Source organism: Neofelis nebulosa, chromosome 11, assembly GCF_028018385.1.
Source record: "Neofelis nebulosa isolate mNeoNeb1 chromosome 11, mNeoNeb1.pri, whole genome shotgun sequence".
Taxonomy (NCBI): Eukaryota; Metazoa; Chordata; class Mammalia; order Carnivora; family Felidae; genus Neofelis; species Neofelis nebulosa.
The window spans coordinates 24,238,336-24,266,001 of NC_080792.1; the positions used below are offsets into that span (position 1 = coordinate 24,238,336).

The window sequence follows — 27,666 nt, forward strand, 5'->3', positions numbered from 1 at the left end:
CTACTCACCAGCTAGGACCTTGTGCAAGGCATTGAACCTCCCTGTGCCTGTGGCCTTTCTAAAACAGGTGCAGTGACAGGAGGTGATTTGCGAATGAAGTACGCTGACGCCTATTAGATGCTTACAAGGAGACCAGGTGCTATCCATAAAATTGACTTTAGCATTATTTGCTAACTGTACATACCTAACATGTTGGTGACATTCAATGACTGTAGGAATCAATGACTTATTAGGATATACACTTAAAATCAGAAAAATGTACACTTAAAATGTACTGGGGAATATTTGTACATAAATATACAAAGCATCCAAAAGTCATCTGGCTTAATTTGTATGTTTTATGCAACTAAATTATGAACACATTTCCTCATCATGTATCATAATATATCATGTTACTTTTCTGAGAGGCACCATTTTCCTTATCCAAGAAGGGAAATAATTATTGTTTTAAAGTCTAATCACCAGTTTACCTGAGTAACTCCTGGCAAGAATTATGCACGAAGAGTCATGTCCTAATCAGGTCCAGCTGAATGTATTAAAATTTGAAAAAAAACATTGAGCTTTTACTCTGCTTCCATTAAAACATTCTCATTTCAGATGAGGGGGAAGTTGTCTATAGTCAAATTATCTTGGCTATTTTAAATATTAAATATGTTACTTTATTTAAGCTTGGCTGTAGAGGATTTATTTCATCTTAACATTTAGATGCACATTAAAGTACAAATCACAAATCAGTTGAGAGCCAACGTAGATAACGATTCTGTGTTCTCTCCTATAAAGTCAGCAATGTGCCAGTCCCTGAATATGTGTGGTCGTGTTTTGGATGGAAACACGATATTGGTGCTATTTCACTGTTTAGGGTAGTCCCTCTAAATGGAATCCCAGCAGAGAGCTTTGAGATTTCTATCAGTGTCCTTAAGTGTTATTTACACTCAACAGAGAGGATTCCATTTTGGTGAATTCAACAGAACCCTGGAGCTGTTCAACAGTATGAAGTTCTTTTTGAAAGCTACTGAGTGGCTTGGGGAAAAAAGCTACAGGAGTATTTGGATGAAGTGTTCTTTCTAAGGCAAGACTTGTCTCACTCCTCTACCACCCGTTTGAGTTTTCTCAGTTATCTGAGGGCAGTAAATATATTATGCTCCGTGCCCCTTAATAATTATGCTTTGGTCTTAATTCATTACAACTTCTTTGCAAAAAGGAGAATGCAGAATCTTATTTCTGCAGAAGCTGATAATTTAAGGAAAGAAAAGACAAAGGATAAGTCATATCATAAGGCAACCAACAGAGAAGAAACAATTACCCATTTCATTGCTAATCTTAAAAAAAAATTTTTTTTTTAACATTTATTATTTTTGAGAGAGAGAGAGACAGAGCGTGAGCAGGGGAGGGGTAGAGAGAGAGGGAGACACAGAATCGGAAGCAGGCTCCAGGCTCTGAGCTGTCAGCACAGAGCCTGACGTGGGGCTCAAACTCACAAACCGTGAGATCATGACCTGAGCCGAAGTTGGATGTTTACCCGACTAAGCCACCTAGGCACCCCAGATAGCTAATCTTTTCATAAGTGAAAACTGGCTGCTAGGTTTTACTTAACAAGCGCATTTAAAAACTATACTTCAGGGTTACCTGGGCGGGTCAGTTGGTTAAGTGTCTGACTTCAGCTCAGGTCATGATCTAACAGTTTGTAAGTTCAAGCCCTGTGTCGGGCTTTGCGGTGACAACGTTGAGCCTGCTTCACATTTTCTGTCTCCCTCTCTCTCTGCCCCTCCCCTGCTCACTCTCACTCTTTCTCAAAAATAAACAAACATTAGGACTTTTTCTAAAACTTAGAAAAATAAAAAAAAAAACTATACTTCAGAATTGAACAGTATTCTATTTATTTATTTTCAGAAAAATCTGTTTAAAAGTTCTATATTAATTCCTGTCCTTATAAACATCCCACAAAAACTCGACATAAGTGGATGAAAACAATTACATGGAAGGACATAATTCCAGTTGTCTTTTTTTATATAAAGTATGTACTATATGAGCACTAAACAAACTGCACATCACACTCAAAACTCTGGAAGAAAGCCACTCAATGCCTTCTCTGTGCCAACAGCCTAGACATCACCTGGGAGATGGCAAGAAATACAGACTCTCAGGCCCCACCCCAGAGCCACTGCATCAGCGGGAGCCATCAGTTAGCTCTGCAGATAATTCAGATGTACACTTGAAGACAACAGTTGGGAGCCAGGGCACATGTGTGCCAGAATAACCTGGGGACCTGCTGAAAATACACCTGCCAAGGCTGTCCCTGGTGGTCCAGGGGACCTGGAAGGAAGGGGCAGAGGCATATGTATTGTAAAGAAGCTTCAGGGTGGAGGCGCCTGGCTGGCTCGGTCAGAGGAGTGTGCCACTCTTGATCTCAGGGCCATTAGTTCAAGCCCCACGTTGGGTGTAGCGATTACTTAAATAAAAACTTAAACAAACACACAAACAAACAAACAAAAAAGCTTCAGGGTGATTCTGAAGCAGCTTCCTGGTTAAGACTTCATCCTTTAAAAAGATTTTAACCAAATCTCTAACATGTTCATCATTATACCCCTACTATTTACGCAGGCTGTTTCATACCATGGGCGCTGGTGCCAGATTAGAGACTGTGTTCTCATTTTCCCCTACTGGGTAGTGTCTGACAGACTAAGCTTACAGAATTTCTTCTCTATTCAAAAGAATGAAAATGACTCTCCACTGAGGTTTTAAAAATAATTACCTTCTTGTTAGGTAACAGATTCCATAGAAGGTCTGAATGTTTGTTTCTTTTCCAATTTGATGCCATAATGCCACCAACCCCCTTCCACTATCCTAATAGCTCCTGCCTAGATTCTTAAAATTTTTTCTTCAAAGTACATCCAGTAATTGTTACTTTGTTGGTAAATACTACATGAGAATAGGTTGCTTTTAATATATATTCCAATGTATATTTATTAAAAGCAACCTGTTCTCATGTGTTACCAACCACTATTTTACTGGTTATATGTATATAATTTCTCTTTTAAATAAGCAGGCTATATACCAGTTGGCCTTGTTTTTTCCTTGAAGTATAATTTCCATGAAGACTATACTAGAAAAAAAAAAAAAGACTATACTAGACATATTTACTAAGCTTCGTAAAATTACTTTAATTCGGCATATGGTCCTGCCTTCAATAAGCACTAGGCAAAAAACAGGATTTGTAATTATTATGCTTGTAATGTTAAACTCAAGATAGTATTTTGGGGGGTGATTTCGTTTTGACAAAGGTAACAAGAAAAACATAAACCTTTCATCTTTAACTAACAGAAACAAATTGTGACCTGGTTGCTTATTTTATAAAACAGATTTATTTAACACACTTCTGACTTCACTCACCTGTTAAATGGATTAATCAATTGCATTTTTCCATACTCCAAATGGCAATGCCATTTCAAGCATTCTTAAAATGTTGAATTATATTCAAAATTAGTATCAATCAATCTCTACCTATAGATAGAAGGAAATATGAGCATAATAATTAACCCCTTTTTTCCAAGGACTGTGGAGAGAAATACCAAATAATGTCCACCCTTATACGAAGCTATGAATAACTTTTTGTAGTTAATATTCTAGAATGAGCATTTAAAAGTTCCTTCAAAGCAACGATGTTAGGCACACATAAAGTAATACTACTAATTCTCAAAATGCTTTTGGGTTCTGCTTTAGATCTCTCCAATACAGGGGCACCTGGGTGGCTCAGTTGGTTAAGTGTCCAACTCTTGATTTCCACTCAGGTCATGATCTCAGGCTTCGTGAGTTCAAGTCCCATGTCCGCACTGACAAAGCAGAGTCTGCTTGGAATTCCCTCTTTCTCCCTCCCTCTCTGACCCTACCCTGCTCACTGTCTCTCAAAATAAACAAACAAATTTAAAAAACCAAAAAACAACAAATACCTCTCCAATACGCCACGTAAGAAAACTGGCTTCACTAGCCAATTGTTACCCATTTTAATTGGGATTAAAAATGGCATTTCCTGGTAAGAACACCAACCTTATTTATCCCCACTTAGATCTAAACTAATTAAATTAATTAAAAAATTAATTCCATCTTCAGTAGACAGAGCTGTCATTAATGGTATTCAAAGGAATGTATCACAGAAACATTCCAAAATTATCTAAGTGATAAAGAGCACCATACTGGAATAGGGGATACAGCTTATCCAGTTAAGTATGCTTCCTTTGGATGTGAAACATATGACTAATTTGTTAAGGGTCACATGATGTCACTTATAATTTATGCATTATATCCCTTCCTTCCAATCATCTAGAAATAAAATGAAAATAGGTATTTTTCGGGGCGCCTGGGTGGCGCAGTCGGTTAAGCGGCCGACTTCAGCCAGGTCACGATCTCGCGGTCCGTGAGTTCGAGCCCCGCGTCGGGCTCTGTGCTGACTGCTCGGAGCCTGGAGCCTGTTTCCGATTCTGTGTCTCCCTCTCTCTCTGCCCCTCCCCCGTTCATGCTCTATCTCTCTCTGTCCCAAAAATAAATAAAAAACGTTGAAAAAAAATTTTTAAAAAAAAAAAGAAAATAGGTATTTTTCGTCATAAGCAAACCTAAATTTCTAGTGGGCAATAAAATCGCATCATTGAAGCAAATTAAATTTAGGGTATTACCTTTATTAAATAAAAAAGTTACACTATGATTTTTATACACTATTGAAAACAATGACTATTTTGTTTATTTGTCTAAAGGCAGCAATACTTCCCACTTCTCTCTCATGATGTTAAAGCTTCAAATTAGGTCCAGAAAATAAATAACAGGGTAGATTTTTCACATTTCTCTAGATTTATCAACTCGAAAGGGATTTCAGAGCATAAAGATAAAATGAGGCAGACAAAAAGAAGACTTGCAGATACTGACAGTTTGTCCTCAGAATTTAGTTAAATTTGGCTTCTTAAAATTCTATACTCCTATCCACAGAAGTAAATTTCGATTCTAGGGCTGGGGAGAGAAGATCATTACTATAATAGTAAATAGCGAATACTTTGGCAAGCAGGAATAAGAGCACAAGTGAAGACATTGATAAATACATTTGGAACATCTCTTTGATGTGGTATGAGCTACAAGTCAGAATGAAAGCATTATGGTTATTTGATTGCAGGGTCCTGGTGGGCATTAACAATATAGCCAACACATCTACCCTCTACAGAAGTATAAATTCATGAAAAGAATAAGTCAAGCAAAGCAGTGAGGGAGAATAAAACACAGGAAAAAACCATAAATTTGAGAACATTCTCTCTTTTTGTCTGAAAAAAACAGGTTCCCTGAAGCATGGAAAGTATTTCTCAGTGGGTATGCTTCTATTCTGTTATCAAGGGAGGGCTTAATGCAGATTCTGGCCAATCATAAACATCTGGCAGCAACGAATCATATTCACTTCGCCATATTCTTTCTCTAATGTACTTGGCCTTGTCCTCAGGTTCTGGGTATCGAAAAGCCATTTTGTTAGCATACAGGTATTCTGTAACCTGAAAAATAAGTAAGATTACTGTGTAGGCTCTGAATATCAACCTGATTGAGAGAAAAGCTACTACTATTCAAACACAGAGAAATGAATTTAGAAGAGTGACGTTTTTCTTTTTTCAAAATACAAAACAACATTACTTTGACTCATTTCAAACATTTGGAAACTATTAAAAGCTTAAAAGATGAAATAAAAATTATCTCCAATCTCACTGTAAGTCTGATGTGTTTTAAAGTCACCCCCCCCCCCCCAATTATTGGCATTTCCTTCATACTTCAATCTAACAAATAATTTTAAGCTCTACTCTGTGTTAGTCAAGTAGACCTACTTGGGTGGCCTGCCCAGCCCATGTCCTTCTCCCTATTTTCAAATGGGGTGTAGGAGACTCTACTTCCTACCCACAGGTGACTGGACTCCGGTGAAAACCTAACCCACAATGAGCCAGGTAGTTTTTGCTCTAGAATCTGGATTAAGAGACACAGAAATTATTATAAATCAGGTGTTGGGCACTGAACTGTAAGGTCAAGTAAAGTTAGGGCTGGGACTTACACATGGAAACTCACTACCACCATCATGGAGTGCCAACCATGTTCTATGTGCTTTACATGGACATTTCATTTAATCCTCACAAGAATCCTATGAGGTAAGTACTGATAGTATTATTTTCATTTTACATATGAGGACACTGAAGTATGAGGAGTTTAAGTAACTTGCCCAAGACAGTTAAAAGAGAGCTGAGTTTTAAACCCAAAGCATTCTGATTATAGATCCCAGGCCCTATACGGTTAAGCCAGATTACCTCCCACGTCACTTGGCTTGAATGGATTTCTGGTATTTGTAACCAAGTCACACACCATGACTGGTGATGAGGATAAACGCTCTGAGCCTCAATTTTGATGTAAAATGAGGTAGTACAAAACGCTTCCTCACAGGATATAGCACAGTGCCCGTGAAATCGTCAATTCTCAAGTCACGGTTTCATTTTAACTTAAAAAAAAATGTAGTGGCAAAGAGTAAAAAAATACTTAAACAGTTATGCCTTTCTCCTCCTAGTCTAGTTCCCATTCTAAATGGTGATCATTATTGAAGTTTATTTCAGCTCTCTAAGAAAAAAACTTAACAAAAACTGAAGGTTATTAAAAATAAGCTTTCATCCCAGGGGCTCAACCTTCCTGTATTTTGCGATGAAAATATGTTTCAATTATTTTCTGGTCTATTGTAAGAAACATATTTGTACCCACGGAAAAGACCGGGGCAAGGCAGGAGATCAGAGTGAGTTCTCCTTGGTCAGGTAGGCATGCAGTAGGTGACTGGTAGCTATAAAGAGATGCTCAGTGGCTGTGGGTTGGGGTGGGGGACAGAAACAAAGCACTGCCTAGTCTCCTGATCCCTTGTTCTTAAAGAGGAAAGCCTCAGTGAAGGAGAAAATTCTCTACTCTAGGGAAGGGGAAGAGACATGATCTGGGGGCTGTACTCCTGTGCCAACTCCTAAACACAGGTATCTCCTATTTCATACCTTCCATCTGGGCACGACGGTAACCTCTTGACTGACTGATACGTTCCCAAATCTTTCCCACGTGTAATATCATTCTATAAATTCTAAAGCTGAACTCTTTCCATCTTAGTTCTGGGCTCTAAAATCCTCAGTTGTTTTGCAACAGTAAGGTACTCAGACTCTTTAGTCTGGCATTCATGTATCTGTACAAGCTGGCCTTAAGATAACTTCCAAATCCTGTCTTATGCCATTTTCCTACCTATACTTTAGATTCCAGCTCAACTGGAGTGGCTGTTTTTATTTTTTAGGATTTTATTTTTACATAATTTCTACACACAACCATGGGGTTTGAACTCATGACTCTGAGACCAAGAGTCACACACTCTACCGAATGAGCCAGCCAGGTACCCCTGGATTGGCTGTTATTTCTTAAACATATCATCCTTTACTCTAATTCCCAACCTTTGTTTAGTTTATGAGTACTAAAATAATGCAAAAATAACATTTATAGTCAAAGGGGTAAAAATCTTAGGATCATCAGTATACAGTCAAAAATGTGGTTGATAAATTCCGCATCTAATCTTGATGTTTAAGAAAATTTTAGTAATCTGGGAATGAAGCCTACTTCTTTAAAAAGATGAAAGAATATTTATTTCAACCAAAAGCTAGTATCACATTCAATATTAAAATATAAGGATGTTCTTATCAACTGAGTTGCTTAAAACTGATCTTAAGGGTAAAAAAAAAAAAAAAAGAGCAATACGTATAAATTAATAATACAATTGCTTGCAATTGATTTAGAACTCAAAATTCCAAAAGAGTTAATTAAGAGACCATTAAAAGAATAAAAACTGGGGACGCCTGGGTGGCTCGGTAGGTTAAACTTCTGACTCTTGATTTCAGCTCAAGTCATGATCTCCAGTTCGTGAGATGGAGCAGCACAGGGCCTATTTGGGATTCTCTCTCTTCCTCTCTATGCCCTTCCCCGACTCAGACTCTCTCTCTCAGAATAAATAAACTTAAAAAAAAAAAAAAAAGAATTAAGATTGTTCAACCGACTAGTTATCAAGTAAATTCATAAAAATTAATACCTCCCCTATATGGCAGAAATGACTAGCAAGGAAACAGATATGGAAAGAAAAACTTTGTTCGTTATAAAGAACCCAAAATTTTAAATATCCAGGAAAATAAGTATTCAGCAATGTACCACATTTATAGAAGAAAACAACAAAATGATATTGAAAGACTTAAAAAAAAGAAAAAGATTGTGGTGAGTGAAAAGAGACACTGATGGGGAAGAAGAGTCAATACTAAAAGACAACTGTACCAATTTAATGTATGATAGTTTCATACGTAGTTGCAGGGTTTTCTTTGAACTCAAAAACTGATCGAAAAATTCATCCAAAAAAATGCACAGTTTAAACAAATCCTAAAAAACCATAATGATGGGAAGGAACTATATAGTATAAAATAATGCATATTATATATGCCACAATAACAATTATTTTTCTTAAGGTTTTAAGACTGTTTTTAAGTAATCTCTATGCCCAACTCACAACTGCCAGATCAAGAGTCTGTGGGGCTCAAACTCACAACTGCCAGATCAGGAGTCACATGCTGTACTGACTGAGCCAGCCAGGCACCCCACATACCACAATAATTTTAACAGTGCCTAGTAATAGGCCAATATAGTTAGCAACAGACTCTCAAGATATGAGGACTGTATGTTAATAAAAGGACCATTCTCCATTAATTGGTGCTGGGGTAACTGGTTAGCTACTCCGAAAAAAATGTTTCTCTATCTCACATAATATTCTAAAATAATTCTGAGGGGTTAAAAAGTTTTATGTTATTAAAACACGCAGGTAGATATTTATATGATTTTGGGAGTGGGGGAAGGCATTAATATCCATAAAGGGTGAAGAAACAATCCACAGAGTAAACACATCATTCCATAAAAAAAACTTTTGAAATATGGCATTCCACAAGTTAAAATAAATGGCAAACGGGAAAATACCTGCACCACAGCCAAGAGGAGGATCACGACACTTAATATATACAGAGCCTTTATAAGTTAGTATTAGAAAGAAAACAACCAGTACAATATAAAAACAAGCAAAAGTCGAGGTGACTAGGTGGCTGAGTTGGTTAAGCGTCTGACTTTGGCTCAGGTTATGATCTCACAGTTCATGAGTTCGAGCCCTGTGTCAGGCTCTGTGCTGACAGCTTGGAGCCTGGAATCTGCTTCGGATTTTGTGTCTCCCTCTCTCTCTGCCCCTTCCTCCCTCCCTCCCTCTCTCAAAAATAAATAAACGTTAAAAAAGATTTTTAAAAACAACGAGATATAATTCTCCACCTATTAAGTATCTGTGATTAAAAAAACACTAAGTAGGGGCGCCTGGGTGGCGCAGTCGGTTAAGCGTCCGACTTCAGCCAGGTCACGATCTCGCGGTCCGTGAGTTCGAGCCCCGCGTCGGGCTCCGGGCTGATGGCTCGGAGCCTGGAGCCTGTTTCCGATTCTGTGTCTCCCTCTCTCTCTGCCCCTCCCCCGTTCATGCTCTGTCTCGCTCTGTCCCAAAAATAAATAAATAAATAAATAAATAAATAAATAAATAAATAAAAAACATTGAAAAAAAAAAAAACACTAAGTATTGGCAAAAGTATGGGAAAACAGATGTATTTCATATCTAATATGTACAATGTAAACTGATACTTTTTTCCTGAAGATATATGATGGTAATTCTTATCAGAAGCCTTAGCATAGTAATACTTTTTGTTCTTATGATTAGACATTTATCTTACACAATCACAAATGTGTGCAAAAATTTATCTAAGGATGTTCACTACAATATTTCTAACAAAATGAGAAATGTTTAAAGTCCAAAAATACAGAAATGGTTAAACAAATTATGATATACCAACAAAGAGAACACCATGCAGCATTATTAACAGTCATACAGAATTACTACTGATTTACATGGGAAAAGGTTTACAATATACTTAATGGAGAAAGTGCAGTGAAGAACCAATTATAAAAACAGTCATAGGTGACTGCATGTGTGTGCAGACGTATGCATGTGTTTGGGAAGAAGAAAGACCAGAAGATAACAAATCCAAAATAATAATGTGGGTTACATCCTGGCAGAAAGAATATGGGTCACCTAAAATTTCTTCTTTGTACTCTTGAAATGTTTCAAACTTGTCTCTGTAAACTTGTGCTACTTGCATAAGAATATGCCATTAAAATTTATGTGAGGAGGTATAAATTAATACTTACCTTAATAGCAATGTTAATAGAAACTTCCTGAATATCAGCAAGTGGTGGGTAAAGTCTCCCTTGAGCTAGCTCTTTATCTGTCAATTGATTTGCCAGTGCCTGAAGAGAAAGACAGCATTTTACTTTTGTTTAAATAACACAGAATAAGGATCTAATAAAATGGGAAAGGGGTTTGGGGAGCAGTAAATCATACAGGTATCATAATTCTCTTTACTTTTATCAGGAATATGCTTGAAGCACTGCAGAAATTAAAACTGTTCACCACTAAACAATAAATAACCAGATTTAAAGGCTTATTGACAAATTCTTCTTAACACATACAAAGTTTGGCATAATTACAACAGCTACTATGAAAACAGACATTAAAATTTGTATTAACACGAGTTCTTCAAAACTCATATTGCAGTCTGGCGCTCCAAAAGGCCAGCACACTCCAAATAAACCAGTATTTGTCCATTAAAAAAATGAAGGTGCCATAGTATATCACCTTCAGATGTATGTACTACATATATATGTATATTCACTACACACACACACACACATATACATACTATACGTATACTATACAGGTACAGTACATAAGTATGAAAGGATTCGTAACTTGCAATCAAACATCTAAAACATCATGATAAAAATGAATTTTATGCAAAAGTAGATGGGCAAGTCACAAAATCAACAGATGAAGAACTTCCTTTCCATTCATAAGGCAGATTTGACCCATTTTCTGTCTCTCTGATTTTAATTAGGATCCATTTATCTTTATAACGCATCCTTTATAAAATAGCCAAACAATATTTAGTATGTGTGCTGCCGTAGTGAGCACTGCCAAACACTATTTAAAGCATTTACCTTTGCAGCTTCTAGGAAAACATGGTCACTAATATGCCGGGTATTACAGAGAATAACAGCTAAAGCCACACCTAGAAAACATTATAAATAGTTTATTTAGTCAGGTCACTTTTCAAATTATGAAAGGAGCCAAATAAATTCCCACACTTAAAGCAAATTAATGGTAACCCACTTCCCCCAGACGGACCCCCAAAAGAAAGCAGCCAAGAGAAAACAGAAATCTGAGTTAAAAATCAAGTGATCTTTGTTAACTGTTACAATTCTTATTTACCAGAACAATTTTAGAAATAGCAAATGGCTTTTCTCAATTTAACAGTTAGCAAAATTACAACGCATACAATTCATCAACACTTGTTACAAGAAACATCAATCCCCAGCCCACCTCTAAACACCTTTCCACTTCTTAGACGTTACTATGGACTTCTACAGAGGCAATTACTTTCCATTCTTTTAGTTGATTATTTTAATGTTTCTCTCTCTCACTCTTCAACAGCTTGCTTGAATTTCTCCTGACTGACTTCTGAGTTTTAGAGATCACTGATTCCTTCCTGCAGGAAATAAGTGTGTTGGCTTTCCTTCGCATCTCCAGCCTCCTCCCTTCTTCCCACATGGTTAGGGCACAACTTTGGCTGAACCAATATTGTTATTAGGACTTCATAAATGTTACTTGCAGCTGAGCCATTATTAACACCCTGTCATGATTATTTCTCCTCTCCTGCATAACCTTTTGTTTTCCCTGAAGTTACTGTCCGGCTGTTCTCCTTGTTTTAGATTTTCTGTACTTAAAATCACTTCATCCTGAAACACTCATTCAACTGCCTAAATCATGAAGTGTTTCAGCTCCCGGACATAGTCTCTTCTTTCATCCTCTAGAAGAAACCTGTGCTGAAGCTCCCATCTGGTATGGCTGCTATGCATCCCAGACACAGAGTTGGCATCCTGGAAAAACCCCAATTTTCATGGGGACTCCCTTTGCTTCTGAGTTCACTTCCTAAATCCCACTTCTTCCTAGTTGTTTGTTACTTCCCTTTTTGGTAGGATACTTTCTCCTGTAGTTTTCTGAAGATGCTCCCTCTCCTCCCCCCTCCTTTTTTCTACTACTTTCTACTTATTTGATAGTTTCTTTGGGTTTACAATTCTAGTTTGGAAATAATTTCCTATCAGAATTGTAAGCATTATTCCAACACCTTCTAGCTGCCAGCTAGATTGAGCTGATTGAGAAATCAGTGCCAATTTGATTCTCGATCCTTTTCAGTGATTATCTTTTAGCTGCATCTCTGGAAGTATTAGGATCTTTTTTCATACCGAATGTTCTGTAATTTCCCAGCGATGTGCCTTGAGGTTCATGACTTTCACACACCACATTTGGCACTCAGTGGGAGGGCCTTCCTATCTAGAAACTTGGATCTTTCAGTTTGGGGAACTGTTCATGAAGTTTTTCATAATTTTCTTCCCTCCATTTATCTGTTGTCTTTCTAAAATTTCTATTTTCTGATATTGTACTTCCGGGACTAGTCTGCTAATTATCTTCTTTTATTTTCCACCCCTTGTTCTTTGCTCTATTTCTAAGTGACTTCCTCAGCTTTTTCTTTCTTTTTTTTAATGTTTATTTATTTTTGAGAGCAAGTGGGAGAGAGGCAGAGAGAGACAGAGACCCAGAATCCTGAGCTGGTTCTGTCCTATCAGCACAGAGCCCAAAATGGGGCTTGAACTCATGAACTGTAAGATCATGACCTGAGCCGAAATCAAGAGTCAAACGCTTAACCAACTGAGCCACCCAGGAGCCCCCTTAGCTTTTTCTTATAATCCTTCTGCTATCAAACTTTTCATTTTCAAGCACTCATTTTTGTTTTCTAATTAAAAAAAATAAAATTCTGTCTTATTTCTGGAACATAATATTTTTGTCTCCATTGATAGTTTTTTAACTTTCCTTCTCCCCACCTAATCCCTGCTTCTTTCTAAAAGGCTTTTTTTTTCTTATTTATTTTGGTCTCTTTTATGAAATACATTGTTCATATAAGAGATTTTCCTCAGCTGATTAGTAATCTTTGAGTGTTTCTCATATGAGCGTTAGGCACTAGAATGATGGTAGCTCTGAGGAGAGGATGGGGTTTGCCCACTCCGAGAATCACTGCGGTGGCTTGGCTTTTAATCACCCTACTTTCTGGCACCTCTGTCCTCAACTGTGTCTGGCGTCTTCCAGTCTAGAAATTCTCAGTTTTACACTATTCAAAAGGCATCCCAACAGTCTTCACCAGAGTGGGGAAGCACAGTTATCTAATTACCCAAGGATGAGAAGAAAATCAGGTGGTTAATAGCTTCCTTATTTAATCCAGCCTCTAGATAATATATATATTTTAGAAAGTAGAGCATTTGTTCTATCTACAGTTAATGTTACTTAAATATCTGGGGCAAGATCTATAGTCTTCTTATATTTTTCTTTTCGATTCCACATTCCTTTTTTTCCTCTTTATTCTTGACTTTCAGATTTTTTAAAAAATTTTTAAAAAATATTTTATTTATTTTTGAGAGGGAGAGTGCAAGCGGGGGAGGAACAGAGAGAGAGAGGGAGACTCAGAATCCGAAGCAGGCTCCAGGCTCTGAGCTGTCAGCACAGAGCCCCACGCGGAGCTCAAACTCATGAACTGCGAGATCATGACCTGAGCCAAAGTTGGACACTTAACCGACTAAGCCACCCAGGCTCCCCTCAGATTTTTAAAAATCATTTCATTTCCTCCTCAAACGTTCTCTCACCATAGCTGGGAAGTTTTTCTAGTCTTCTAGTGATTATCCTAAAATTTGTAACACGCACCTGTATGAAAATTCTACGTCAATCTCTAATTTACCCTCCTGACACAAGGCAAATCCCTCATAACAGTTTAACTCTACTTAACCGACAAGCTATGTATTATTGTTGCTCCTTTCAAGTAAATCTTTTTCCTCTGGCTGCATTCAGTCTTCACTTTGTTGTTGTCTGCTAAAGCCTCACAATGATGTTTCCCGGATGTGGCCTTCTTTTTATTTATCCCACATGGGTTTCACTGAGCATCCTGAATATGTGTATTGACATCATTCATCAGGTTCTAAGAAATTCTCAGCCATGAAGCCTACCAATATTGCCTCTGATTCATTCTCATGCCCATCTTCTAGGGCTTCAATAAACTACATCAATTAAAGATATGCATCTGTTTTCCTATATTTTCCTCTTTGTTTGGTCTCTGGATCATTTCTTCTGGCCTATCTTACCATTTAATCCTCTTTGCTCTAATCTGCTATAAGCCTCATTCACTGAGTTCTTAAAATTTATTTTTCAATGCTAGAATTTAGTGTTACTTGGCTGAATTTTTCAAATTTGGTTTTATCTCCATAAACTAATACTAAGCATATTTGTTTCAGAGCACCTGTTTGATATCTAGAATTCCAGAGTTTTCCTGTTGTTTCTGCTCCTTTTGCTTTGTGCTGTCTTATCTCTTTACATGAATTTTTAACTAGGAATGTATTTTAAAATTTGTGAAAGGAACTTGAAGACTAGGGTGGTGTTATCTTGTTCCACAGAAGATTTCTGTTTGCTTCTGCCAGGCACGTGTGGATGCCGGTAGGCCAGAATAAAGGCCTGAGGTTTTCTAGATCATCCATGTGATAGTGCAAATATACCCCTATTCCAAGGTACAGCTTTAGGGTTTCGGCCCACTAGCGGTTCACTAGAATCTCTTCCTTGGCAGGTGCCGGATGCGAACACTGGTCTTCCCTTTGTGGAAAGTACTGCTTTACTGCTCAGCCACTTCTTGCTGATCAGAGAGTGCTTCTGGCGTAAGACTCCTTCACATGCTGGTTTTCTGAGCTCTAGTTCTCTCCCTAATCTTTTTTTTTTTTTAATTTTTTTTTTACCGTTTTATTTATTTTTGAGACAGAGAGAGACAGAGCATGAACAGGGGAGGGGCAGAGAAAGAGGGAGACACAGAATCGGAAGCAGGCTCCAGGCTCTGAGCCATCAGCCCAGAGCCCAACGCGGGGCTCGAACTCACGGACCGCGAAATCATGACCTGAGCTGAAGTCGGACACTTAACCGACTGAGCCACCCAGGCGCCCCTCTCTCCCTAATCTTGACCCAGAATTCCCCTGAGATCAAGAGTTGCATGTTCTACTGACTGAGCTAGCCAGGTGCCCCACAAAACAACAACAACAACAACAACAACAACAACAACAACAACAAAAACTTTTGAATGAATGAATGCCACAGAAATCCCCCACACTACAGTCAACATTTTGTTAGCCTTTTGACTATTTTCAGGTTTTATTTTTGTTGTTATTTCATCCAGTTATAATTACTGGACTAGGTAATTCAAATATTATTGGAGCCTTACATGTTTACTTGCTTTATAAACAGACTTTTGTCTTCTTGTTTTTTTTTTTTTTTAAATCATTTTATTTCTCATCCGTCCTCACCATTTCAAGTTTTTTTTTTTAATGTTTGTTTATTATTTAGAGACAGAGATAGAGCATGAGCATGGGAAGGGCAGAGAGAGAGGGAGACAGAGAATCCAAAGCAGGTTCCAGGCTCTGAGTGGTCTGCACAGAGCCCAACATGGGGCTCGAACTCACAAACCTTGAGATCATGACCTGAGCCAAAGTCAGACGCTTAACCGACTGAGCCACCCAGGCTCCCCTGTCTTCTTGTTTTAAAGCCCGTTTTTACCACCACTACCAATTTATTTTTACATCTATATTTATAGTGCTAATAATGGTTATTAATAAAGTTAGGACTTAGTAGTGCTGTATAAAATAATCAATTGCCAAATTCCTTACTAGTTAAATAAGATACAGAAAATGACTTTGTTAAAATGAACAGAAAGGTATTCTCTTCCATGTTCTTATGCTTTTATGCCACAGAAATATTGTTGGATAGAACAGATTGATTTTGAATATTATCAAGTTCGAGAAAGAGATCACTGGTGATGGGAGAGTTTCTACTACAGATACTAGGTCTCCAGAGATAAGCAGGGTAGACCTCTAGACATAAAACTGCCACATGGAAGGAAAAGGAGGAAAAGCGCTGGGAGATTCACAGGCTAAAAGTCTTTGACAACAGTTGTAACATGCTTGCTTGATGCCAGCCCATGTACACTAAAAATCTACCTGTCATGAAATCTTAGAGCCTGCTCTCAGCTCTTCAGGGAGAGGCCCACAAGGAGAAAGACACACGTACAAGGGAAATTCAGATCAAATCCCTATTTTACTAAACATAGTCTCTCATTAAAATGAATGAACTAAGGATCACCAGAAATTTATAGAAAATGAACAGCACAAAAGAAGAAATATTTAAAAGAATCTTAGCCCGTAGGGGACATTTGAAAGGATACTGCAACCTTTAAAAAAAAATAAAAGCGGATATTAAAAAAAAGAGTGATTTTAGGACAAGAAAAAGGTATTGGGAATAAAAAAGGTATTTGAACCTACTAAACTGATGACATGTGATATTAAACACTGTTAATTTCATGTGGTTATGATACTAGTACTATGGTGATATTTAAATTAAAAAATTACTTTTTCAGAGATATATACTGAAGTAGTTATGAACAAAATTATATAACATCTCTGATTTGCTTTAAAATAACCCAGTGAGGAAGGCACGGGTGGGAATATATGGTTACCTGTTGATAACTGCTGAAGTGTGGGAGACTGGAGCATGGAACTTTGTTCTTCCCTCTGCTTTTGTGTATGTTTGAAAATTCTTATAATAAAAAAGATTTGGGGGTTTTTTGGTTATTTTTATTTTGTTATATTTATATTTGGTTATTTTTATTTTGTTGTATATTTGGTTATATATAATATTTATTTTATATTGTTATTGTGTTATTTTATCTTAAGCAGGCTCCACACCCCATGTGGGGCTTGGACTCACAACCCTAAGATCAAGAGGTGCATGCTCTACTGATTGAGCCAGCCAGGTGCCCCACAAAAAAAAGACTTGAAACATACACTAAAAGTGCTAAAAACAGATGAATGAATGAATGCCACAGAAATCCCCCACATTACGGAATAAAAAAGGCAGAGGTGAATATATGAAATAAAATTTACAACTCAAGAACAATAGAGGGATTTGACCGTGGTCTAACATAAGTTCTGTAAGAGGAAAACGGCAACAATGGAAGGGAAAAATGAGAAAGAAACAAAAAGTTACAAAAAATCCTTTGGAGGGGCGCCTGGGTGGCTCAGTCGGTTAAGCAGCCGACTTCGGCTCAGGTCATGATCTCGCGGTCCGTGAGTTCGAGCCCCGCGTCGGGCTCTGTGCTGACAGCTCAGAGCCTGGAGCCTGTTTCAGATTCTGTGTCTCCCTCTCTCTCTGACCCACCCCCCCGTTCATGCTCTGTCTCTCTCTGTCTCAAAAAAAATAATAAAATGAACGTTAAAAAAAAAATTAAAAAAAAAAAATCCTTTGGAAAAGATATAGCGAACTGGCCCACACACATACATGCATAATAAATGGAAATTAAGCTTAAACCTGGATGCATCCTAGTAAGCTTTCAGAAATCTAAAGAGAAAATTTTAAATATTTTTAGGAAGAAAAAGCTAGCATGCATGAAGAAATGAGAATCTTAATGACATCAAATTTCTCAACAGCAACACTGGCCACTAAAAGGAGAAATATTTTCAAAGATCTGAGAGAATGGACTTTCAGTCTACAAATCTCTACCCAACCAAACTATCAAGTGAGAAGACAAAATAAAGACATTTTAAGATATGTAAAAACTCGGGAACATTTCATCCATGCTCAATAAAAACATACTCAAAAATGCATTCCAAAAAGTGAGACCAAGACAGAAATAGGACACATGCGTGTGAGAGAGGACAATAACATGGGGCCCAAGAAGTAGTCAACTGTGGAGCAGGATCTAGGAGAAACGAAGAAAGCTAACAGGAAATTAAAGAAAGATTCACTATACTTGACACCTGAAAGACTTTTGAGTTTCAAACATTTTGTAATATAGAATTATGTATTCAAATCATACTTGTTTAGACATAAATGATCTATAATCATGTAATTTTAGAATCAATCCATAGACAAAGCACAGAAAACAACAGAACATAATGTAAACGTCCAAAAACCCTCTCTACAGTGTAGAAATACTAACTGACCAAAATTGAGAGATGGAATAAGAACAGATAAGAAAGCTAAGTACCAGATTTTTCAACTGTGGCAAACTAATAAAAATGGTCTTGGGGTGGCTGGGTGGCTCAGTCAGTTAAATGTCCGACCTTGACTCAGGTCATGATCTAGTGATTCTTGAGTTCAAGCCCCACGTCAGGCTCTGTGCTGACAGCTCAGAGCCTGGAGCCTGCTTCAGATTCTCTGTCTCCTTCTCTCTCTGCCCCTCTCCCACCCACACTCCTGTCTCTCTCTCTCTCTCTAAGATAAACATTAAAAAATTTAAAAAAAAACAGTCTTAAGTTGTTATCAAAAGGTCTTTAAATATGTTCTATAAAAATAAAGGTAACTACTCTAAAAACTAAAAACAGTAATACAAATTCAGAGGTATAGAGAAGCAGCAAGGTATTAGGAGGTATGTGGACACTATTACATTTTACAGTTGGGAAGTTCATACATACTGTCTATAGCTGGAATCAAGATAAGGGAAGAGAAGTGTATCAGTGATGATGGTAACCATCAGAAAAACTCAAAGCAAACCACTGACAGCGGTTATAGCTGAGAAGTATGATAACGAGGCACCAAGAGAACACATGGGCTCTTTCCATAATTTGGCTGTTGTTGATAATGCTGTTATAAACACCGGGTTGCACAAATCCCTTTGAATTAGTATTTTTGCATTCTTTGGGTAAATACTAGTAGTACAATTGCTGGACCGTAGGGTAGTTTTATTTTCTACTTTTTGAGGAACCTCCACAGTGCTTTCCAGAGTGGCTCTACCAGTTTGCATTCCTACCAATAGTGCAATGGGGTTCCCTTTTCTCCATATTCTCACCAACATCTATTGTTTCTTGTGTTGTTGATTTTAGCCATTCTGACAGGTGTGAGGTGATATCTCATTGTGGTTTTGACTTGTCTTTTCCTGATGATCAGTGATGTTGAGCATCTTTTCATGTATCTATTGGCCATCTTCTTTTGAAAAGTATCTATTCATGTCCATTTTTAAATTGGGTTGTTTTTTGGGTGTTGGGTTTTATACATTCTTTACATATTTTGGATTCTAACCCTTTATCAGATATGTCATTTGCAAATATCTTCTCCTATTCCATAAGTTGCCTACTGACTGATGAATGGATAAAGATGATGTGATACACACACACGCACATACACTGAAATATTACTCAGCCATAAAAAAGAAATGAAATCTTGCCATTTGCCAGCAACATGGATGGAACTAGAATTATGCTAAGCAAAATAAGTCAGTTAGAGAAAGACAAACACCATATGATTTCACTCATCTGTGGAATTCAAGAAACAAAACAAATGAGCAAAGGGGAAAAAAGAGAGAGAGAGGCAAACCAAGAAACAGACTCTTAACCATAGAGAACAAACTGATGGTTACCAGAAGGGAGGTGAGTAGAGGGATGGGTTAAATAGGTGATGGGGATTAGGGAGGGCACACTAAATAGGTGATGGGGATTAGGGATGGGTACCCGGTGTTGTATGGAAGTGTTCAATCACTATATTGCACACCTGAAACTAATATTACACTGCATGTTAAGTGCAATTTAGATAAAAACTTTAAAAAAAAAGGAGGTACCAAAGGGAGACAAAGAGGCTTAAATAATTTTAAAACATTCTGTTCCTTCTGCATTTTTATATACCATGTAGTACATTATTTCTGTAATAAAACAAATCTAATGAACAATATGAATACATTTATAGGGTAAATAAAGCAAGTTGGATTTGCTGAATTCCTTGAGTTTACCTGTACAAACATACCAAAATTCTGTAAACACTATTGTTCATTTTATTCTTAAATTCTAAGCAATTTGGAGAACTAGTTAATGTAATTAACTATTGCTCTTTCACATAAATAACGGTGGCATTTACCTGGAAAAATATACACATTGTTTCCTTGGCCTGGTGTAAATACTTGCCCGTCATTGAGTTTCACTGGCTCAAATGGACTGCCACTGGCAAACAAACACCTTCCCTGTTAAGAAATGAAACAACTTCAATTTGTAACTTCATTTGGACTAAAATATTGAGGTGAATCAAAACAACGAATCAAAACAAAGTTAAATCCTGTATTCTTTGTGAACAGACATAATTTATTATATAACATAATACTTCCACTAAAATTCTTATTAGATTGGTGCCTGGGTGGCTCAGCTGGTTAAGCGTCTGACTCTTGATTTTGGTTCAGGTCATGATCTCATAGTTCACAGGATCGCGCCCCGCATAGGGGTCTGTGATGACAGTGCAGAGGCTGCTTGGGATTGTCTCTTTCCCTTTCTCTTTGCCCCTCCTCCTGCTTGCTCTCTCTCTCTCTCTCTCTCTCTCTCTCTCAAAATAAATAAATAAATAAATAAATAAATAAATAAATAAATAAATAAATATTTTAAAAATTCTTATTAGAATGATTTTTTTTTTTTTTTTAATGTTAGAGAGAGGCAGAGAGAGAAAGAGAACAAGTAGGGGAGAGGGCAGAGGGAGAGAGGGAATCTGAAGCAGGCTCGACATTGGGGTTTGATCCCATGACTCTGGGATCATGACCTGAGACAAAATCAAGAGTCAGACACTCAACCGACTAAGCCACCCAGGCGCCCCTAGAATGAGGTTTTATGCATCACACACATTCAAATAAAGTTGAAAACTGCCCATTAATATACTAAAAATCCTGACACTTCTTTTTCCTTTTAAAATGTAGATGGGTCAACAAATGCTATCCTGAATAATAAAGATTGCTGTAAACACCTGTGAATGAAGTGGAACACATCAAAAATTAAATTGTGACCACTGACTGTCCATCTGCTGTTTTTTGGCTCTGTTCCAGGTGCTTTCTATTAGTTAACTCAGTATAGCCTGTAAGAAACCTTCTGGGATTATCATCTCCATCTCACTGATATATAAAAAAAAAAATCTCATAAAACTATGGCTTAGATGTCCAAGTGCTTTGTAAAAAGTCACGCATCACAACTGCAGCAGTTACATTTGAATCCAGACTTTTTTTTTAATAACTCTAAAGCCCATGGTCTTTCCATTCTGCTATAATGCCCGAATTATTCAGTTCACACAAAGGTGTATGGTATACCCACACTATTACCCCAGAAAAATATGGCATGTTGCCTTGCTGGAGAAAAATAAATCTCCAAATTTGTTGTGTCACTTCTAGTACTATGCTCAACAATGGTATACAATGTTACTAGCATATTCAATATTTCTTTAAAAATTTTTTTTAAATGTTTGTTTATTTTTGAGGGGGTGGGGAGGAGAAGGGGCAGGGAGCGAAAGGGAGACACAGAATCTGAAGCAGGCTCCAGGCTCTGAGCTGTCAGCACTCTGACGCAGGGCTCAAACCCACAAACCGTGAGATCATGACCTGAGCCAACATCAGACGCTCAACTGACTGGGCCACCCAGGCACCCTGAATATTCACTATTTCTAAGAGAGAATTGGATGCCCATGAAATTGAAGAGCACCTTAAAGTAAATTTGTAAATCCTTTAAATATCATTTCCCTGTGCCAAATCTTACCTGCCCCACTCCTCCTTGGCAAAAACAAAACAAAACAAAACAAACAACGATAATCTATCTTGGAATACTTGAGGTATGACTAAAGTAGATCATGTTTAATCAGCTACTTGGATTAAAGAAAGGGAGATTTATAGAAAACTAAACTATCTCCACACAGTAGGATGGACAAACTGACATGGCACCTGAACACTGGGCAGAATAAGAAGCGTTTAGACAATGCTATTGTCTTCTTTTCTCTAGATCTAAAATGTGTATTATACCATTATACCAATGGTGTAATGATTATTCTTTGAAGTGTAGTGGATCCTCAGATTTAACACTCAAGAATTTGACCCTTTGGATCATATGAGCAGATACTTGTCACTGGGAATATAACCCTGTGGCAGTGTTAAAGAATTCAAAAGAACTAAATCTTAAACAATTTGGATGAAAATAAAAATTTGTTCCCGACAGCTGTCAGATGACTGAGAATAATGGCCCTCATAAAGACAAACACTGATAGTGAAGATGCGTTTGAAGAGGGTAAAAAGAATTGTTTTATGAAACGTGAGGGCAAGAAAGCAGAATTTATTTATGAATTGACTATTTCCATAATACATCTTTGTACGTCTGTGTCACTAAATAATTAGAAAAATAATCAAATAGAAATTCTACAAAGAAAAATACAATAAAATTAAGAATCTAACAGCAGATTAGCATAGCTAAAAAAAGAATATGCCAACTGGAAGATAAAGTCAAAGAAAATCACCAGATTAAAACACAGTATGCAGACAGGATGGTGTATATATATATAAACTAATGTAGTAGATATAAAAGATATGGTGACAAGGTCTGACAATCACACAACTGGAGTCCCACGAGAAGAGAGAGAGAAGGCAGCCAAATCAGAGATACTGCCAAAAGAGACCACAAGAGAGGGCAGCATCAAGATAAAGAGCTCATAGTCCCAGGGGGAATAAATACAAAGAAAAACACACCCATGCCCAATGTGGTAAAACCCAAGACAAAATGGTATATCAAAAGGAAAACAAATCAGAAAACAAGAGAATAATATCTTCAAAGTGCTAAAATAAAGTCCCTGTCAACTTTTACTTCTATGCACAGTGAAAATATCCTTCAAAATGAAGGCAAAAATAAAGCAATTATCAAGAGAATTCATCAGACCCACACTCAAGGAAAGTTCTTCTGGTAGAAGGAAAATGATCCAAGATAAAAGCACACACATACAGGAAGGACAAAATGGCAACAGAAGATATCAAAATGTATCGAAATGAATATTTTGTGTTTAGAATCATAATGTCTTTTGGGGTTTAAAACATAGAGTTAAAATGCACAACAATGGGGCCCCTGAATGGCTCAGTTCATTAAGCATCTGACTCTTAATATCGGCTCAGGTTGTGTACTCGCCATTTTGAGATTGAGCCCTGCAACAAGCTCTGCATTCAGTTGGGCTCTGCACCTGCTTGGGATTCTCTTACTCCCTCTTTCTCAAAATAAATAAACATTAAAAAAAATAATAAATAAAACACACAACAAGAGCCACAAGACATGAGGGTATTAAAATGGAAATATAAGGGAATTGCTTTCAAGAACTCAAACAAGCAATAATATCAGAATTTGACAATCCATGGGTGCATATTGGAATCTCTAGAGTAACCATGAAAAGAATTACACAAGAATGTATAACTAACAGGCTACTAGAGGGAAAATAATAGACAAGACCAATTCATGTAGTTGTCAACAGTACCTCTGTAAGTGTATATGCTTCTTCAGCTGTGCATTCAGCCTTTGCTGTAGGATTGCTCAATGCAAATATTACAGGCCTTTCATTGATATCAGCCATGGCTTTGATTACATCAGGGGTGAAAAGCCGGCCAGCTCCTGCAACTCCTATGACATATAAAGGGGGGGGGGGGAGGGGGAAGCAATTTCATTATAGTTAAAATAAAACAATTCTTATCAACATCATTTCTACAATAGGTTTAATACAACAAAAGCACAGGTAAACTCCCATCACAAAGACAGATTTTGTATAGCTGAGAAAATGCCATGGGAACAAAATCTTGAATCTGAAAACAACAATAAAATTCTAAAAGCTTTCACTGAAATACTCAGTTTGCCCCAAAAATAGTGAATTGCAGGAAATAAAAGAAGAGTATAAGAGTACCTCCAACTCTAATTAAGAAGATAAAACTTGCTACAACATGGAGGACCCCCTGAGGACATTATGCTAAGTAAAATAAGCCAGTCACAAAAGGACAAACGCTGTAGGATTCCTTAGGTACTTACATGAGGTACCTAGAGTAGTCAAATTCATCAATACAAAAAGTAGAACGGTGATTGCCAGGGGCTGGGGGCAAGTATTTGTTTAACGGGTATGGAGTTTCAGTTTTGCAAGACGCAGAGTTCTGGAGCCTGGCTGCACAGCAACGTGAATGCACTTAACATATCCAACTGTATGTTTAAAAATGGTTATGATGGCAAATTTTACATTATGTGTATTTTACCGCAGTTACAAATGAATTTTAAAAAGATAAAAACTTGCATCTCAGATGTTAAACTTTCAAACTCCGGTATTCATTAGAAAATACCAGAAATTCAGAAGGGATGCCAAATCATCTTGACTAAAGCAATCTATTTTCTTGATGGAATTTAATGGCCTTTTTATTAAGCTCCTATACTGTATTAGGCCTCTGGGATATAAAAATGAGTATAAGGCGGCTTATAATTGAGAAAAAAAAAAAACTAAAGAGAAAATGAGAAAACCTGTAACAGGTGCCAACAAGTACGCAGTGTTACAGAGGAGGACCCGGCCCATGACAGGACGCTGGGGATGACCAAGCAGTGCCTCAGCTGAGTACTCTTCCAGTTCATCCAGTAAAGAGACTTCAATAGTCAAAATAATTAATTTTCAATTCTCTTTTATAAACTGATATGTAATAAAGAGAAATATTGATCTGGAGACCAAAGTTTTAGCACCTGCTCTGTCACTCCTGGATATATGAAATATTCACAAATCTTGGGCAGGTTGTTTAACATCTCCGTGCTTGTTTTTCCTACGTACAATAGGAATTTATATTCAGTGTTTCTCCATGTGGAGGTGTGTGAACATATTTTTAGGAGTCCATGAGTTCTAAAATAATTAAACCTTTAAATTTTTTGTTTTCTTGACCCTCCAGAGATAGACTGAATGGACAGATTCTTAGGTTTCCATATAGGGTTTTGAGAGAAGTTGGATGATCTTCAAGATGTCCTCTTGCTCTAAAACAATTATGAGTTCTAATCAATGAAGAAGCTTAATGGCCATAGAAACTTACTGTTTGTGACTGGTTTACTATTTAAAATTCTACAGGGCCTCTTCAAGAAAGTGATAAAATTATTTAAAAATTATAGATTCAAATCTTACAGCTGTATACGAAATGAAATTGCTCCTCTTTTAAAAACTTTTACATTTTCGGGGCACCTGGGTGGTTCAGTCAGTTAAGCATCCGACTCTTGATCTTGGCTCAGGCCATGATCTCACAGTTCATGAGTTTGAGCCCCAAGTCAGGCTCTGCACAGATGGCGTGGAGCCTGCTTGGGATACTGTCAATCTCTCTCTCTCTCTGCCCCAACCCCTCGTGTTTTCTCTCTCTGTCTCTCTCTCAAAATAAATAAATAAACTTAAAAAAAAAAAGACTTTTTTAGTTCTGCTATGAACTCAGCGCCATTCTGGCATAGTCGGATGTCAGCTATGCAATGCCTGACTTTCAAAACGTACCAAAGCTTTCTGCTTTGTTGCCAATGCAAAGCTTTGACTCTGCATAGGACTTTCTTGGTTCAGTCTGTCAGGTGACCTTGGTCTTTTTTCAGGTTTTGAGTGCAGCGGTCAGTCACACCAACTCTAAAAGCAAAGCATGATAAATCGCACAGCTTCGAGCACTTAAAAGTACAAGCAACATCTGTTAACTGAACTTTACACACTATGACCAAAAGGCTACCACAGAAAAAAAAACATTATATGCTGAAAGCTAAATAAAATGGGTCATTTCATTTTTAGTGCTCTAGCGTGCTAGTTATGACCAGCAACATAGAGTTAAGTGATACAATGATTTGTCAACAACTCCACTTACCAATTATAGCTGAAGGCTTGAGTATGTTTACTGCATCTTCAAAAGTATCAGGTATATGCTCTGGGGCTGAGTGAGCAAAGGGCTCCTGATGACTCTCGATTTTAGCTTTTCGTCCCTGAATTTTTGGGAAAAATACAGTATTTTTTTAGTAAATGCTTACCGAGAATTAATCGAAAAGACATCATTATGAGTCACATATTGTTTCTATAATACGAATGTCTTTTCATTCTCATTTACTTTCCTCTTCAACCTCTATCTTGCAATTCTATCTTTGCAGTGTCCACAAAACCCGCATATAAAACATAAATCCAATCTTGTCATAATCAGAAACTTTCTAGTCCCTCTCAAAAACTCATTTACTTTGTTAAGTGCTTCTAAATCCAATATGGCACAAAGGCTTATAATACCCTATCCGGGTTAGACGCATTTTGGAATTCAGAATTTTTCACATTTTAGAAACGTATTATGGTAATATAGCAAATATTACAAATCTTCCCACTGTGGACACCCCAAAGTGAACAACACTTATGAATAGTACTACCAATACCCTCTCTGGTTTTGCTACCAGGTAAGTTCAAGTCAGTCAGATCTGTTACCAATTTCAGAAAAAACTTTGGGGTTTCAGAGCTTTTAGGAATCTAGACATCATGGACTAGTTGTACTAACAAGAGTTCTGAAGCAAGAGGAACAGGGAATTCTGGCTCAGGACGGCTGAATTAGGAACATGCTTTCCTCCACGAATCCCAGGCCAAAAACTAGAACAATGAAATCCTTAGTAGTATTACAAGGCCACCAGAGGTACCACTGACAAACCAGAACATTGAAGAATTTCTCAGTATTGAAAGCAGGCAAAAACACATAGAACGCAAAAACCCACCAGGCTGAGAAATCCATACCCTTATTTTGGCAAAAGAGAAGACCCTGCCGCAGAGGTGAAACTTTGCATCAGAATTCCAGAATAGCCCCAGAGAAGAACTAGCAAGGTTTGGGAAAAGCAACACACCGCCATCGGTTGGCTGGGAAGTTAATTAAAGGACTGACATCTAGCCTCAACAGATCCAGGTTTTCAGAACAGTGGCTTCCTGTGCTCGCTCTCCACTATGGGGATTCAACAGGAAACTCTCAAAGTCTCAATAAGGAGGGCAGTGTTTGGGTCACCAAGAGAGACTGGACACCTATGTGTTTTACACATAGGTCAAGCTATGAAGGACATATGAAGGACAAGCTATGTGGACACACCCTAAAAGAAAAATAGACTTTGAACTTGTGGACATAGAGGGATTCTCACTGGTGCTAACCAATACCATATTCATTCTTGAGCTGACTTGTTTATTAAAAAGAATCACAAAACATCTGTGAACACCAACACCACAAAAAGAAGCATCAAACTGGGTACCAGTAAAAATATGTATTCTGCCAACAGCTTTCTAAAAGCACAAGGTTTATAATCCTTGTATTTGATGTGTAAGCAAATACGGTGGCTGTAGCTCACTTGGGAGGCAGCGCAGTCCAATGGTTAAGAGCACAGGCCTCACAGGCTGCTAGGATGCGACTCTTACACACAACTTAAATTGATGACCTTGGAAAAGTCACCTGCCCTTTCAAACCACAGTTTCCTCATCTGTAAAACTTCACAGAATTTTTGAGAAGATTAAATGACATAATACCTGTAGAGTCTTACCACAACGTCTGCTGCATTTTAAACTACTATTTAAAATTATGTATAATT

The 27,666-nt window shown here is 37.5% G+C and overlaps 2 protein-coding genes across 4 annotated transcripts in view; both read right to left on the bottom strand.

Annotated features, from left to right (window-relative positions):
* ELAC1 (elaC ribonuclease Z 1) overlaps window positions 1–10,388 on the bottom strand; it is a 39,926-nt gene extending 29,538 nt beyond the window's left edge. The window contains exon 1 of one of the 2 annotated variants that reach the window (XM_058692071.1): window positions 10,291–10,388. The gene's annotated coding sequence lies outside the window, so the exon portion shown is untranslated. Of the gene's footprint in view, window positions 1–3,390; window positions 4,341–10,290 lie in introns of those variants that run through there. The other variant, XM_058692073.1, reaches the window with a different exon arrangement.
* ME2 (malic enzyme 2) overlaps window positions 4,650–27,666 on the bottom strand; it is a 54,734-nt gene continuing 31,717 nt past the window's right edge. For both annotated transcript variants that reach the window (XM_058692063.1, XM_058692064.1), the window contains exons 11-16: window positions 25,938–26,052; window positions 23,573–23,715; window positions 20,180–20,282; window positions 11,140–11,210; window positions 10,291–10,389; window positions 4,650–5,522 (exon numbers count right to left, since the gene is read on the bottom strand). In XM_058692063.1, coding sequence (XP_058548046.1) covers window positions 5,355–5,522; window positions 10,291–10,389; window positions 11,140–11,210; window positions 20,180–20,282; window positions 23,573–23,715; window positions 25,938–26,052 — 699 coding nt within the window. In that variant the 3' untranslated portion in view covers window positions 4,650–5,354. The remainder of the gene's footprint in view (window positions 5,523–10,290; window positions 10,390–11,139; window positions 11,211–20,179; window positions 20,283–23,572; window positions 23,716–25,937; window positions 26,053–27,666) is intronic.